Genomic DNA, 17,307 nt, shown 5'->3' with positions numbered 1-17,307 from the left:
TGTAACACACACTTCTATACCGGTGGGACTCTGTTTTTAACCTCCAGTGAATGGAGGGCAAAGCACAGGCTATCCCGGGAGGGATGCTGTTTGCATGTCTACTTGGAAGTAACCCCTCCATTGCACACAAGTGAAGGGGGAAAGCCTGTTGATTCAAAGCTGTGTGAGCGGCGTGCGTGGGGAGCAGAGGGCTAAAAAATGGAGATGCGCAGGTACACAGAGCTTTATTGATTTTGATCTGATGGTTTGAATGTGCACATATACGGGATCATCCTCCATCCCCCTTCATTCTCATCCATTTCATTTGACTGAGCATGGAAAGGAGAACAGGGGCAGAAGTAACTTGGTGTCTTCGATTGAGTTAACAAAGCGCAGGAGTGCGGAGAGCAGGGGTGTGGGGGAGGCAAGCCTTTCTGTCCACATGTCCACAGCAATTTAATTCAAATACTTTAATTCACCTCATCTTCCCCTGAGAGAGGGCGCATGTGAGGGGAGGTGTTTGCTAAATGTGCCTACTCAGAAATAAGTCATGCACACCCATTGCACTTGACTGAGCAGGAAAAGAAGAACGGGGGCTGAGAGAAAGCCTCTATTCATTTGCTGCCCCACACCTACGCAATTCATGAGGTTCTATTCTATTTGCCTATCCAAGCCCAAACTAATGTGGCTTCAGGTGTCATTTACCCAGTTCTACATTGCTTTACTGGCTACCATGTGCTCCTGGAAAAGCAAACCCACATTGATGAAACTCCAGATTAAACCTGAAATGGATCATGAAGCATCTCCATGTGGATGGGCCCCCTCTTATACTGCCTGTGGTTCTCTAAGACAGGAGATATGCCCTACCTGGCGCCAACTTGTCTGGCTGAAAGGGGGGGGCATTGCGGGCAGGTGGGGTGATAAGACGTATGGGGCTCTGATTGGTGCACCCCAGTCGCACCACCAGTCGGGGAGGAGCAGGCCGAGTTGTCTTAAACTCGACCCCCCTCCTTATCTCAGCTCTTTGGCGCGACGCAGCTAAAGACACGACGAGGGACTTTGGCCTGCTGGAGAACGGCTTCGTCCTCGTTCTAGCCGCCTGGACCCAGCGTGCTTCAACGTGCCAAAATCTTCGCTTTACACAGCTATCGAGTTGCCGACACTCGCGGTGGGCCTTGCGCGCTCCGGCGTGGCTCCCTCTTGGACGGCGCCTGCTGGCCGTCGGGAGAGCCAACGTTGCTGCCTCCGGGGCTCCGGAGTTTTTGGTGATATTGTTCCGCCTCCCTCCCCCGCCCGTCCGTTCGTTCTCCCCTCGTTTACTCGCTCGCTCTCCCACCCGCTCTCCTGCCTGCTCGCTCAACCTGCCCGCTCGCTCAATCGCCCGCCCGCCCTCCCACCCGCCCGAGTCTGCCTGTTGGGAGGGGCGCCTGGCTGCTGAGCTAGAGTCGGGGCATGTATATCACAGCCCCGATTGGTCGCCTCCCAGGGGCTTGGGACGTCTCCCCCCCACCCCCCCAAAATAAAATAAATTACGATTATTAATTAAATATTTAATTAATAAAATTGTGTAACTGCGGCGGCTGCCTGTTTGGTGCCTCCCGAGACAGGGTGCCCTTGGCTGAGGGCGCCCGCGCTCAAACGCAGCTCCATCACCGCTGGCCCCTGGCTGCGCCTCTTGAAATCTGATTTTCTATCTAAACAGTAGTGCAGCGCTCCCATCTTCATCCCCAGGCCTCTCTGTCTTGGTCTGGAACTCGTACCCGCAGATCTTAAGACTGTGGGGTGGCTGCCTATTGTCCGGGGTGCCCAGCGTAGGGGTGGACGAAAGTCCCTTACCTGTCGTCGAAGGACGTTCGCGGTGGGGGGGAGGCGCTTCGCTGCTCCCCCCATGAAGTTCAGGCCGGGGGGGGAGGCTTCCCGCCTCGCCCCGGCCGAAATTCAGGCCGGGGAGGAGGCTCCCCGCCTCGCCCGGCCGCGAACGCGAAAGTTAAAAAAAAACAAAAAAAAGCCCCCTGATAGGCTACGTGACGATTCACGTAGCCTATCACGGCTAGATCTGCAAAGTCAGCCGTGATAGGCTACGTCAATCGTCACGTAGCCTATCACGGGTGACTTTAAAAAAAAAAAAAAAGCGCGTACGCTAATGGCGGCCCCCATAGGGAGCCGCCATTCCCGTTCCTTATTTGGTCACTGTAGTCTACGTAAATATTTACGTAGACTACGGCGAAAATAAGGGCAACGCAAATAGCGTTGCCCTTATTTTCGCCGTAGTCTACGTAAACGTTTACGTAGACTACAGTGACCAAATAAGGAACGGGAATGGCGGCTCCCAATGGGGGCCGCCATTATCTGTACGCGCTTTTTTTTTTTTTTAAAGTCACCCGTGATAGGCTACTCGACGATTGACATAGCCTATCACGGCTGACTTTGCAAATCTAGCCGTGATAGGCTACGTGAATCGTCACGTAGCCTATCAGGGGGCTTTTTTTTTCTTTCTTTGATTGCAATGGCGGCGGCAGCAGCCGGTCGAAAGACCGGCTGCCGCTCCCGCCCCGCTCGAACACCCGCCGAACCGCCGGCCGGACCCGCCACCGGGAGGGACATTCGGTGAAGGTAAGTCCCGTCCCAGGGGGGGTGCAGGGGGCGGGGGGGGTTCGGAGGATTTCTCCCCGAAACTTTTTCGGGGGGCCGAACACGTTGGCGCTCAGCCCCCCGAAGTTTCGGGGAGAAATTCTCCGCCAACCCTAGCCCAGCAGCTTTCTTAACTCTTTGATAGCAGCTAGCTTAATTCACCTCCTGCATCATGCCTCCCAAGAAGGGCCAGGGTGGTAAGAAAGGGAAGGGGAGGGCTCCGCCCCCCCTCCCCAAAAGACCGCTGCCAAGGCCCGATTCTGACTCTGATGAGGACGCAGACCCGGTACTGGCATCAATTCTTTCTCGTTTGGAAACTGCTGAGCGTTCCTCGGGGATCCCTCCTCCTCCCCGGGCCAGGCACAAAAAATCCTCAGTGGTCCAGCACAAGCGAATGTGACAGCAGACCCAACGCTCGTTGCTCCTTTCTATTTCAGATCGCCTGGACGCTATTGAGGCATCCACCTCCTCTTCCTCAGCTCTTCCAGAAGGATCACCGCCTTCAGCGGAGCTCCTCCCTTCTGTGGCCTCATCTTCCCTGGGCACACATGCAACAACCTTGGTTTTTCCAGCTGGGGATCACGATTGGTACAGGTGAGACTGCTTTGGCACCTCAATTCGCCTGGCCGGGTATGGGGCAAATCAACCCCTGGGGTTGGGTGCCGTGGGTTACCAGTCAAGGCGGCCCAGTCCCCCCTTGTCCACTTCCTTCAGTTATTTCAGCCCCCGCAGCTAGTACTCCTCAGCCTGTTGCCTCGGCTTCAACTCCTAGTTCAGCTGCTCCATTGGCCAGCCCTCCCAGTTCTTTGGGGCTTGGTGCTTCATTCCCCTTACTACTACCGGCAGGAGACGCCACCGCGCCTGCCCTGCCATTAGTCCAGCCTCATCCGCTTAATGTCACCTCCGCCAGTGTTTGGCAGGGGCCCGCCGGTTCGGTTAGTGACCCCCTAGCTTCCCTACCTCCTTCCCTGCTAGCCCCACAGTTGTCCTCGATTGACCCATGCGCCAAGCTGAGTCGTGGATCTATGCCCACTGGTGCTACGTCCTCCCCTATTGGTTTTCACTTAACCATTGCCACTAGAGAAAAGATATTGTGGGGTGAATTTATCGATGTCTTTGCCCTGGTCTTTCGTGAGCCCGAACCCAGCGACCAAGATAGGATCCGTGACCGGGATCCTGAACGGAGCAAAGCTTGCAAGGTGCCTCACACCTGGGCGAACTGGTTGCCAGGCTTTTTAATTTACACTGGCATTCCCTAACAGAGATTCCCTGAGAGGGCTTGGGTACTCACCAAGTACCTCGACATAATATACAGGGCTTACTCCGAATATGAAGGGAGCGCATGGCTGGCTTACGATGAGGCCTTCCGAAGGAGGGCCGCCATCGACCCCTCCATGCGCTGGGATCTGAAGGACGAGGACTTTTGGCTCCAATTCATGAACCCTTCTAGGCCAGGCTTCGGCGACAGGTCCGACAGCGGCCACATCCTGGCCAAGCTGTCGCCCACAATAGTCGCCAAGACTATTACGGGTCCAGGGGTTCAACACCGCTGGCTGTGCTGGGAGTTCAACTCCAAAGGTTCCTGCTCCCATAACCCATGCCGCTTCCGGCATAAGTGTTCCCTTTGTGGTGGTCAACACTCCTGCTCCTCTTGCCCGAGAGCCAGAGGTTGGAGAGGTCCCCCAAAGGATGGCCGGGGTGGCAGAAAACAGGGCGGTGGGCATCCTCCCCCTCCCAAAGGGCCCCAGCCCAGTTAAGATTGTTCCACTCCTTCAACTTCTAGGTCGTTACCCAAATCGGCAGGCAGCGATCTACTTGGAACGCAGCTTTACATTGGGTTTCAGGATCCCCTTTACGGGCCTGCGCAGACCGTATTTGACTGGTAACCGCCGGTCTGTTCTTAGCATGCAGCGCTTGGTGCAAGATAAGATTAACAAAGAAGTTCAGTCAGGTCGGGTCATTGGCCCCTTTTCCTCGCCCCCGCTACCCAACCTGAGGATTTCCCCTTTGGGAATTATACCCAAGAAATCGCCTGGTGAATTCAGGTTAATTCATGACCTCTCTTTCCCCAAGGGCCAGTCGGTTAACGATGAAATTCCAGATTACCTATGTTCCATGCGTTATACATCCTTTGACGCTGCGATAGCCATGATAAGAGCTCTGGGCCGCAGGGCATTGATGGGCAAGTGTGATATCAAATCCACTTTTCGCATTTTGCCTATCAAACCTCTGGATTTTGATTTGCTGGGATTTTCCTTCCAGAACAAATTTTACATCGACCACGCCCTCCCTATGGGATGCTCCATCTCTTGCGCCATGTTTGAAACATTTAGTACCTTTCTGGAATGGGCCATACGGGACAAGACGGGCTGCGGCGATGTGGTCCATTATTTGGATGACTTCCTGTTTGCTGGACCCGGGGACGGCAGTCAATGCTCTGAACTGATTAGGGCATTCATATCCCTTTCCTCAGACTTGGGTGTCCCTTTGGCACACGAGAAGACAGAGGGCCCAACTGTTACTTTGACGTTCTTGGGGATCGAGCTCGATACCCGCGCACAGTGTTCTCGTCTCCCTCACGATAAATTGCTGGTACTTAAAAATAAGCTCCAGTCCATCTTGCACCTTCATAAAGTCTCCCTTAGAGCACTACAGGAAGTCGTTGGCCATCTGAACTTTGCTTGTAGGGTGGTTGCCCCCAGCCGCGCATTCCTGCGACGGCTCTGCTGGGCAATGCGGGGTCTTCAACTCCCGCATCATCGCACCAGAGTCACCTCTGCTATGCGCATGGACCTGCGGGTATGGCTTAAATTCCTGAGGGACTTTAATGGCATCTCCTTTTGGAGACGCAAATTACTTCTACGAGCTGACATGCAGATCCATTCAGACGCGGCTGGCACCTTTGGTTTTGGGCTAATTTGGCAAGACCGGTGGTGCCTGGGCCAGTGGCCGGAGACCTGGGCTGCCGGCGGTATCTGTCGGGACCTCACCTTTCTGGAATTCTTCCCCATTTAGGTGGCTGTACATATTTGGGCAGACTTGATGGCCAACTCTGTCGCCCTTTTTTGGTGTGACAACTTGGCTGTAGTGCATATCATTAATACATTATCCTCTAGAAACCAAAGGGTCATGGAGTTAGTTAGAGCATTTACCCTCCAATGCCTACGCCACAACATATGGTTCCGTGCCCGCCATGTGCTGGGTCTGGGGAACCCTGTAGCCGATGCTTTGTCACGAAACCAGATCGACAGGTTCCGTGCGTTGGCTCTGTGGGCCCGTCCGCTGCCAGACCCCATACCAGACGAACTGTGGGAGACTGGCGCTCTCAAGTCGAACACGCTATCCTGAATTCTATAGCCCCCAGCACTAGAGCTGCCTACGAGAGAGCAGGTAGGGAGTTTGGCACCTTCAGGTACGGGCTTCAGTTGCAGGATGTGTGGCCCTTACCTGTGGACCACTTGTTACAATTTTGCGTACATCTGCATAACAAGGGACTATCTGCTAGGACCATTTCAGGGAAGCTCGCCTCTTTGGCCTTCTGGGCCAAAGTGCGAGGGGTAGAGGACTCCACCTCAGATTTCTGAATTAGGAGGGCTGTGCAAGGCTGGGCACGGATGTTTCCTGCCCCGCCAGACTCCAGGCACCCTTTGTCGCCAGTTATTCTCACAGGGCTTCGGGCATTGTGGCCCTCCCTTTGCTCTTCTCCATACGAAGCCTCCCTCTTTCACGCTGCAGCTTTAACAGCCTTTTTGGGGGCCCTCAGGATTTCAGAACTGGTCTGGGCCTCCAAATCCGACACCACCGGGAGGGCCTTGAGGTATTCAGATATCCAGATCCAGCTTAGCCTGATTCACCTCCATATTTGATGTTCAAAAACCGATCAGGCAGGCAAGGGAGCATTGTTTACCCTTAACCAGGCCCAGGCCGACGAGTTATGCCCAGTCAGGGCCTTACGGGCTTTCATTGAGCACCACGGGGCAAGTGAGGGTCCCCTATTTTGCCATGCGGATGGGTCACCACTGACAAAGTTCCAATTTTGGGCAGTCACTAAGTTAGCCTTGACCACACTGGGTCTGGGGCTAGGGGTGGACGAAAGTCACTTACCTGTCGTCGAAGGTTGTTCGCGGTGGGGGGGAGGCACTTCGCTGCTCCCCCTGCGAAGTTCAGGCCGGGGGGGAGACTTCCTGCCTTGCCCCGGCCGAAATTCAGGCCGGGGAGGAGGCTTCCCGCCTCACCCGGCCGCGAACTCGAAAGTTTTTTTTTTTTAAAAAAAACGCCCCCGTGATAGGCTACGTGACGATTAATGTAGCCTATCACGGCTAGATCTGCAAAGTCAGCCGTGATAGGCTACGTTAATCGTCACGTAGCCTATCATGGGTGACTTAAAAAAAAAAAAAAAGCGCGTACGCTAATGGCGGCCCCCATAGGGAGCCGCCATTCGTGTTCCTTATTTGGTCACTGTAGTCTACGTAAATCTTTACGTAGACTACGGCGAAAATAAGGGCAAGGCAAATAGCGTTGCGTTTTTGTTTTTTTTTCTTTGATTGGAATAGCGGTGGTGGCAGCCGGTCGAAAGACCGGCTGCCACTCCCGCCCCGCACGAACACCCGCCGAACCGCCGGCCGGACCCACCGCCGGGAGGGACATTCGGCGAAGATAAGTCCCGTCCCGGGGGGGGTGCGGGGTGCGGGGGGGGGTGCGGAGGATTTCTCCCCGAAACTTGTTCGGGGGGCTGAACACGTTGGCGCTCGGCCCCCCGAAGTTTCGGGGAGAAATTCTCCGCCATCCCTATCTGGGGCATTATCGTTTTGGGACTCACTCATTTCGTATTGGGGCGGCCCCTACGGCAGCTGCCATAGGTTTTTCATCCAAGCAAGTGAAAGCGGTAGGGAGATGGCACTCCAGGGCCTTCCGCTCTTACATTCGCAAGTTGCCCGATGCTTCTTGATGATTCTCTTCGCCTTCCCCAATGTTTTATTTAGATGGGATTCGACCGACGCCGGTACGGGTGCTCATTTGTGGGCACAGTATGGTTTTTTGGGCTGCCCGCAGAGCTTCTACATCGGCCTTCGGATCACGGCTGCAGTTTCCCCAACAGGTGGCTCATACAATACAATGATACAATGGCTCGGCTGACAGGGTATGCGATGGGATGGTCTTCTCCCCACACTCTTTCAACGAGGTTTGGTCAGTTTCCCTCCACAGGTCCTGGTGTTACACCTTGGAGGGAACGACCTGGGCTACAAGCCTGGAAAGGACTTGATTGAGCAGGCGTTGGCCGATCTGCGGACGATCCGACATCGCTGGCCGGGGGTGACCATATTATGGTCCTCAATGCTCCCGAGAATCATGTGGAGGGCGCAGAGCAATGTAGCCATGGAAAGGGCCCAGCACAAGGTGAATAGAGAACTGGCATGTGGGTTGTCAGAGCATGGTGACGGTTGCATCAACCACCAAGGAATTCATTGGACTAGGAGGGAGCTTTACAGGCAGGACGGCGTCCACCTGTTAGACATAGGCAATGACTTATTTTTGGCCGATCTGCAAAGGGGCCTGCAGAAAGTTCTTCTGCGCAGGTGGGGGGAGTTTCACAGGCAATAGGCCTGTGACTCCTGTAGCGGCTAGGATGGGCAAAACTGGAAAGGGAGTAGGGATGGTGTGCACGCAGAGGCACCTTATGGTGACAGGTGATGCCTGAGGCCCCCCGAACGGGTTGTGCGGCTCGGCGGGGGGTTAAGGGTTGCCTGGGAGACCAACCCTACTCACTCAACCAGGTGTTGTGCGGCACCGGGTTGGGGGTGACACCGGAAGGTCTACCTCCCCCACAAGGGGCAGTCCGGAGGGATGGCGAGATCACCGCCACCCCTCAGGCTGGGTGTGTTTTCGCCCATGAAGTGTCAGCTAGCCGCTGACACAGTTAGATGCCCGTCCTAGTTACCCCTTTGCAAATATTTCAATAAAATGTGGCCCAATTTTCAATCCAAGCTTGTTGTCTGCATCTTCTTTGACCCATCTCCGCTCGCAAATGCCCTACCCAACGCCAGCTTGTCTGGCTGAAAGGGGGGGGGCATTGCGGGCAGGTGGGGTGATAAGACATATGGGCCTCTGATTGGTGCACCCCAGTCGCACCACCAGTCGGGGAGGAGCAGGCCGAGTTGTCTTAAACTCGACCCTCCTCCTTATCTCGACCCCCCTCCTTATCTCAGCTCTTTGGCGCGACGCAGTTCCCTCCCACCCTCCCCTTAGCAGTGTGGGTTGTTGCCGGTTGCCCCTTTGGGAGCCATGTAGGAATTTTTTGGCTCACAGTCCGATTGGCCTAAGACTGTGAGTCTTTTTTGCCTACGTCACACTGTTATGTGGGTTGAGTGTGTCCTGTAAGGGAATTTAATCTATATCATTGGTCACATTCCACTTGGCGGCTAGGACGGGCAAAACTGGAAAGGGAGTAGGGGTGGTGTGCACGCAGAGGCACCTTATGGTGACAGGTGACGCCTGAGGCCCCCCGAACGGGTTGTGCGGCTCGGCGGGGCGATAAGGGTTGCCTGCGAGACCAACCCTGCTCACTCACCCAGGTGTTGTGCGACACCGGGTTGGGGGTGACACCGGAAGGTCTACCTCCCCCACAAGGGGCAGTCCGGAGGGATGGCGAGATCACTGCCACCCCTCAAGCTGGGTGTGTTTTCGCCCATGAAGTGTCAGCTAGCCGCTGACACAGTTAGATGCCCATCCTAGTTACCCCTTTGCAAATATTTCAATAAAATGTGGCCCAATTTTCAATCCAAGCTTGTTGTCTGCATCTTCTTTGACCCATCTCCGCTCACAAATACACTAGTTGTTAAGAGAGCTAAAGATGGCATGATAGAGGCCTTCTTGACTGTGGAGTACTGTTACATAATTGCTCAGCTCAAAGCTTGCAGAATTGCTCCTTTACACAGGTCTTACACATTCTGTCTTAAAACTCTGTGTCATGTTATCACCATTTCCATCTCATGTAATTGACCACTTTTGAGTTCAATGAGACTTATTTCCACTGTTATAGTGTTATAGATGGCTGGTTGAAACCATACTGGGCTTCTTCACACGGAGCCTTTATCCTGCTACTGGGATTGGTTACTCACGGAAGTTTGCGGGTCCTTTAGATAGGATCATTAACCTCCAGGGCGTCTCCCATACTAAATGACCTTTATTCCATTTTTAAAAGATCAGAGATAACGAGCTATCAAATTAGAGCATTTGAGTTCTGCTTGAGTTCCCTCGTGAAAAGGGAAAAGCCACAATAAGAGGAGCTGGACCACAGTACCATCTAGCAGCTGTACATGGAAGACTCAGATAAGGGGGGGAAGGAGGGGGGGAAGAGGAGGGGGAAGGAAGCGGGGGAAGGAAGCACGTGTAAAGGGAGTCCATCATGATCCTGCATTTAAAGTGGAAGCAGAAATTTTAAATGTGGCATTTTAGGCTGGTGTAGATATGCTACCTGTCTCTTATTTCTGTGAAAGCCAAGAGAACCCAACAACAGTAGTCACAGTGTCCAAATCAATAAGACTATTGAATCACAACGACCCATACACATTTGCATGCCATGGGCAATTTCTCTGTAGCACAAACTGGTACACTTACACATTCCATAATGTTCGATATTGATAGAGTTTTATAAAACACCAGCAACCTCACTTGGGTGAGGTGGGGGATTTAAAAGGAAGGATCCTATAGGCTTTTATGTTAACAAATTACAACAAAGGCTGGGTTGACATATACAGATCAAAGCTGGATTTTTTTGTTTGACTGTAGTTTGACGTGCCTAGCATATTGCTGAGTCTATACAATAAACAACAATAAGAATAAGCTAAGGGGAAAGGTATGTCTGCAGTGATTCCTTTAGACAACTGTGCTGAGATTGGGAAAGTATAAATTATTAATAGAGCAACACATGGTGCTGAATCAATACAAGCCCTGCCTTTGCTTCTAAGAAAAGATTTTTGATACCCATCTAGATCTGTCACAGTTATAAAACAAAAGACAGACAGCAAGTAAGAGCTGGTTTCCTTTGGGCTCAAATCTAGTCACTGTATATTAAAAAGAAAGATGTCATCTCTGAACATCCTACAAATGCAAGCAAATGAATCTTGAAAAGCAAAGGGATGATAAGCACTGGGTTTATTCCACGTACGTCAACAACTATGCATCAGATGCTAAGACAAAATAACCACCACCAACAATTCCTAATGCAACAGTATATGAGGGCCAAAACTGACATTACTTTAAATGTGTGTCTAACACAGGCCCTTATCCACATCAGGACCTTAGTGTGGAGGGTAGGGTACTTTTAAGATCTGGATTGGGCCCCTCATCTACTCTAGAGTGAAAATGAGAAAAAAGACAGCTGCTAGACACAAATTTACAGTGCAATTCTATGCATGTCTACTCAGAATTAAGTCCCACTGAGTTCAATGGGGCTTCCTCCAAGGAAAGTGTATACTGCAGCCTTAAAGCAATGTCTGTTTTGGCCCTCATTGCAGCTCAGAATATGCCAGTGTCAGTGTATCTGTGTATCTACATATTTTTGGACTTTATTTTGTATTGGTATTTATTATTATGCATCATGGCATATAAGCCCCCCTTTCCCCCATGTATGCAAAGGAAGATTCACGTTGGACACCTGTTTTAAAAAGCAACCTTTTACATAAGCAATTTCCCCAGTGCCTTATTTAAATAATTCATATATTTTTGTGTTACTTGGCCATACTGAAACACTACAACAAGATGATACTGGGGAACCTGATGGTGATGGGAGTAACCAAGCTTGGGATCAGTCAAAGTGCATTGCAGTCGGCAAGGTGTTCCAATGGGTCTCTGATTCTTCAGGGGACTAAAGGTACTCCATGCACATTCTCCTCTGCAAACATAAGTACCCCTCACTTTGCTCTTCCTGCATAAGCTATGAGAAGACTGGACCCGTACCAAGTTGGAAAGAGTGCCTAGAAAAGCCCAAGTGATTCTTCCCTTGCCGGCTTTGGAACTAACTTCTGGTAAGCCCAGTCAGTCATCATGGCAAATCATGGCATGTACTGTTGACAGACCCATCTCAAGGCCACTCAGCGCTTCCCCAGTCATCCAGATGCTGGCCCTGGCCAGAGGAAATACACTGTGAATTAGAAGCAGGGACAGAGCATTTGCAAAACATCAGATATGGTAGCACATGCTTCCAGTACATAATGTGAAAGACCTGGGCCTGTGACTCTGGAGAGACTGTGCCAGGACAGGGCTAGATGGACAAGCTGACCAGCTATATGGCAGCTTCCTACGTCTTCTCAACAGGAGATTTCAGGGAGATAAAAAGCTGTAAATACATATCAGTCGGTTGTGGTCTGCTACTATTTTCCATTTTGTTTGTTCCCTTGAGTAGAGAAACTTGGGTTTTTCAGTCTGCAGATCACTGCAGTCAGACTAAGAACTGCAAACTCATGTTTCACCTGACTTTAAAAATCCTCTCTGAAATGCTTTTCTAGGCTAGCCCCCTGTGTTTGATTATGGTTCTGAACAGACATCCAATTTCTATCAATCATGGTAGATGGCAATCCGCCATATTTTCTTATTTGATCTCCAACAGGTCTCAATGACGACCTCTTCCTTTACTGTGGAGACAAATCAAAGATCTGTCTGCTGATACTTACAATGCCCTCTTATTAAGTGAGCTATAAATGTTGAAGAATGTGCTTGTACTTCATCCGCACTGCAGACGATGTAACCAGAAAGGGTGGGGGGAGATTTAGCTTATGTCAATAAAGCAGAGTGACTTAGCTTAGTTAAAATAAATCTTGACAGCCTTTGGTTTGTAAAGCCAATTGAATTTTCAGAAGCAGATACTTTCGTGTATTTAATAAAATATTACTTTTTGTGTCAAAGAGGATCACATCATAAGCATAACAAGATATTCATAAAATAAATAAACATGTTGTAAACATCTACAACAGGTCAAATTGAATAAAAATATCAGAGGCTCTGTTCTTAACTGCTTTGTTATTGGCCTCTGGGTTGGTTCCACAGAAATATTCAATAGAAAAAAAACCTAGAGTTCTGCATCATTTGACTCACTTATTTGTAGATGTAGACTGAATGGATCAATTTATGTGCAGTTGTTCTGCCAAGTAAATCTTAGGAAGCCTGAGTTGAATCACAGTCTTATGTGTAGTGATGGTTAAAATGTGGCCCCAAAGACTTGCATTTAACAAATCAATGTGCTTACCTGACAGTTGGTCTTATCTGGAACTATAGTGAATGCATATGGTATTAACTGCAACAATAAATATACCTTAAAAATCCCAGCAAGAGTTTATAACAGTCTTTAGAATAGTACCTGAAAGGATTACATGACTGGGTTCACACAACATGACAACCCACTTTCAAGGGTTGTCATTGAACTGAGGGCTATGGAACTGTGGGTTGTTGTGTTGTGTGGACCCAGCCACACTAACAAACCATAGTTTGTTAACCATGAACAACCCACGCGTCACAACCCAACAACAAATCATGGGTTCTTTTCATGGGTGTTCATAGTTAACAAACCATGGTTTGTTAGCACAGCTGGGTTCATACAACACAACAACCCATGGTTCAACAACTCAAGGTTCAGTGACAACCTACACTCACCCTATATGCAACCTTGAGTGTGGGTTGTCATGTTGTGTGAACCCAGGCCATGTCTAGATAGATAGCCAAAAATATGCCATCATAAGACCAAATTATAAAGGGCTAGTACAGGAAGGCCTAACGTGCTATGGTCCATGGGGTCATGAACACATGCTTTGTGTAAAATATATTTATTGGCTAAAATGCAGGGAAGGACCATGTGCATATGATACAGAATGACACACACACAGAGCCAGAGATTTTCTTGCTGCGTCTCTGCAAGCCAGAGAAACCACTTTATAAACTGATGTTTTGTCTCTCATGCAGTGGGCATGACCACAGTGAAAATAGCAAGCAAAGTTCCAACTGTGAAAATGGTTTTCTCTAGGGATGGCGGAGAATTCCGCCACGGATTCCAGTGAATCCGCCCCCGGAATCCGTGGCAGAACGGCCTCCTGCCCCCCGCCCCCCGTGGAATCCCCCCGGGATGGCACTTACCTGGGGCGGATGAGGCGGATTCAGCGGCAGCGGCAGTGGCGGCGGCGGCTCCAGCGGCTGGTCTCCTGGCTGGCTGCAGCAGGGCTGCTGCCGCCGCCATTGCCGTCCTTGGACCGTGATAGGCTACGTAAGAATTTACATAGCCTATCATGGCTAACCTCAAAAAACCCCACAAAAAACTGCAGCATACGCAAATGGCGGTAGCTACGGTGGCCGCCATTTGCGTTCGCTGATTTATCTTACGTAAATATTTACATAAGATAAAATGATGAAAAAAAAGGGGAACGCAAATAGCGTAGTGGACGCTATTTGCTTTCCTTTATTTTTCATTGTTCTAGCCTATGTAAATATTTACGTAAGATAAATCGGCGAAAAATAGGGGATGCAAATGGTGGCCGCCGTAGCTGCCACCATTTGCCTACGCTGCATTTTTTTTGTGGTTAACCATGATAGGCTACGTAAATTCTTATGTAGCCTATCACCGCTGTCTGGCTGGACGCAAATAGCAGCCACTACGGCAGCCACCATTTGCGTCCGCACCAGGCTGTCCGTGGCCGGAAATCCGGCTGCGGACGGCCCTGGCCGGCTGCTCTGCAGCCTGGCCGCGGAGCAGAGCCGGCCATCGAGGATTCCGGGGGGGAGGACCGGATCGTCTCCCCCTCATCAAGGATTCTGGGGGGAGGGACAGAGCAAAGGTAAGTGAGTTTCGTACATCCCTAGTTTTCTCCCTGTGAGATCCAGCCATTTTGTTCATTTGGTGACATTGCAGAAAAAATGGAGAACCATAGTATGTTTCTAAACAGGCGCTGTTATGATAATGATATGCATTAGATATTAAGACCTTGATTAAAGACAGATGGACAAAAATGTTTGTTCATGGGCCAAAACAGCTGAGGTTAGGGATGGCAGAGAATTCTGCCACGGATCACGGTGAGGCCGAATGCCAGTGCATTCGGCCCCCTGAACTCCGTGGCGGAACGGCCTGCCACCCCCCCCCCGCGGATCCCCCCCAGGACGAGACTCACCTGGGGCGGATCTTCCGGGCGGCGGCGGCTGCAGCAGCTGGTCTTCCGACCAGCTGCTGCCGCCATTTCCACTCTTGTAAAAAAAGAAAAGAAAAAGAAAGAAAAAGAAAGACGTGATAGGCTACGTAAATCTTTACGTAGCCTATCATGGCTGGGTGGGTTAAAAAACAAACAAACTGCGTACACAAATGGCGGCGGCTATGGCCGCTGCCATTTGCGTTCCTTATTTTTGCTCTCTTAATCTACGTAAATATTTACGTAGACTATGAAGGCGAAAATAAAGGGGAACGCAAATAGTGTAGCGGGCACTATTTGCATCCCTTTTTGATTCCCTGTTTTAGCCTACGTAAATATTTACGTAGGGTTTTTTTTTGGGGGGGGGGGTTATCCAGAGCCCTCCGCGGCCAGAAAGCTGGCTGCGGACGGTTCTGGCCTGGCTGGGCCTGGCTGGCTGCTCCGCGGAGCTGCCGCGGAGCACAGCCGGCCGCAGAGGATTCCGGGGGGGAGGAACGGAGCGCCTCCCCCCCGACGAGGATTCCGGCGGGAGGGACGGAACACCTCCCCCCCACCACCATCAACATAATCCGCGAACAGGTAAGTGACTTTCGTACATCCCTAGCTGAGGTGGGTTGGGGCTGAGGTTGAGTAGAGAACCAGAGTAGCAAGAGAAGCTGCTTAATTCTTTCCCTGCCAGCCATTTGTTCAAAATTGCATCCTCTAGTTCCTGTATTCCAATGGGAATAAAGGGTTTATGAAAGCCCCATGTCTTTTATTCCCCACAAGGAGAAAAACAGCTTGGCATGGGGGTATTCTGAGCATACAAATGGCTAACAGGGCAAGGGTTAAGTAATCCCTTCCCCCTCCCCAATTCTCCACTCAGCTTGGAAACCACAGAAATCTGATTTGCATTGAAGGGGGAATGGAGGAGTCAGAAAAAAACAAACACGGAAGTACTCAAATTGTGTAGTTTAGCCCCAAGACCTGGTTTCCAACAGATTAGATTCTAACTTTTCAGCTTGTGGTGAGATTGTTGATCAAAAACTAGCAGCAGGTATCAGCAGTTCCAGTAAAATACGGGGGGGGGGGGAATCAGTGAAGTTCAGCTCATTGACAACTTGGTATATCTGCCTGTGACAATGGAGTACTGTCTTGCAACACCACTGCAGCATTTGTGAGGCTGTGCTGACAGAGCAGCCATTCTAAGTACTTATACCAGTCACAGTTTTGCAATTACATAATTAGTAAAGTGTAACTTTTGAAGTGGCCTTCAGTGGGCAGTAGAGGATCAGGATGTTTGTAGCAGGGCTGCTGATGTTATCATGAACAGCAGGGTGAAGACAGGAATGAGCCACTAAGTAGCCAAAGGTCACCTGTTTTCTCTGAACTGCATCCTGCATGGACATTTCAACAGGCCTATCCTAGAGGACAGTTTCATCAACAAATTAAGACTCATGCCCCAACACCTTTATGTTGATGTTTAGCACATTATGATATTTGTCTGAAATGCTCAAAAATAGCCCTTCTGCAGTGCTTACTTTGAAACTCAACATTAAAAAAACTAAGATCATGGCATCTGGCCCCATCACTTCCTGGCATATATAAGGGGAAGAAAGGGAAGCAGTGACAGATTTTATTTTCTTGGGCTCCAAGATCACCGCAGATGCTGACTGTAGCCATGAAATTAAAAGACGCTTGCTCCTTGGGTGGAAAGCTATGGCAAACCTAGACAGCATAGTAAGAAGCAGAGACATCACCTTGCCGACAAAGGTCCATCTAATCAAAGCTATGGTTTTCCCAGTAGTAACGTATGGCTGTGAGAGTTGGACTATAAGGAAGGCTGAGCGCCGAAGAATTGATGCTTTCGAACTGTGGTGCTGGAGAAGACTCTTACGAGTCCCCTAGACTGCAAGGAGGTCAAATCAGTAAAGGAAATCAACCCTGAGTGCTCATTGGAAGGACAGATACTGAAGCTGAAGCTCCAATATTTTGGCCACCTAATGCGAAGAGAAAACTCACTGGAAAAGACCCTGATGCTGGGAAAGATTGGAGGCAAAAGGAGAAGGGGACGGCAGAGGATGAGATGGCTAGATAGCATCACCGATGCAATGAATATGAACTTCAGTACACTCCGGGAGAGAGCGGAGGACAGGAAGGCCTGGCATGCTATGGTCCATGGGGTCACGAAGAGTCGGACATGACTCAACAACAACAACAACAACAACAACAACACTAAGATTTCCGCCCTGCAATTGTAGATGATTTGTGGCTTTTCTGGCTATTGCTCCAGATGCTTATGGCCTGCCTTTAGGGCATTTATGTCTGCCCCCCCCCACACACACACAGGAAGCCCATTTGTGATGTTCTTTGACACCAGTGTATGGAAGTGCAGCTTGCTTTTAGGCATGTGTGTCTGTAGGCCTCCACCCACACTCATTTTGTACTTCTGAAGGTGGTTCCAAGTCAGGGATACCAGAAATGTTGCTAGCATTCTTTGTCCATAAACCCAGATGTATGCACAGGAATATTTTTGGTTTTCAAAAAAATATGA

General features: G+C 50.4%; 2 protein-coding genes across 3 annotated transcripts in view; one reads left to right on the top strand and one right to left on the bottom strand.

Moving 5' to 3' along the window:
- ADGRB3 (adhesion G protein-coupled receptor B3) overlaps positions 1-17,307 on the bottom strand; it is a 703,006-nt gene that overhangs the window by 545,510 nt on the left and 140,189 nt on the right. The gene's annotated exons all lie outside the window — the stretch shown is intronic.
- Positions 1-17,307, top strand: part of LOC146359238 (uncharacterized) — a 37,522-nt gene that overhangs the window by 17,475 nt on the left and 2,740 nt on the right. The window contains exon 2 of the mRNA XM_084829612.1: positions 4,394-5,440. Within this exon, the coding sequence (XP_084685738.1) occupies positions 4,394-5,440 (1,047 nt within the window). The remainder of the gene's footprint in view (positions 1-4,393; positions 5,441-17,307) is intronic.

Source organism: Heloderma suspectum, chromosome 1, assembly GCF_057233095.1.
Source record: "Heloderma suspectum isolate Gila_16-S chromosome 1, 16-S_ref, whole genome shotgun sequence".
NCBI lineage: Eukaryota > Metazoa > Chordata > Lepidosauria > Squamata > Helodermatidae > Heloderma > Heloderma suspectum.
The sequence above is the reverse complement of the archived record's forward strand: the minus strand, read 5'-3'. Positions and strand labels throughout refer to the sequence as shown.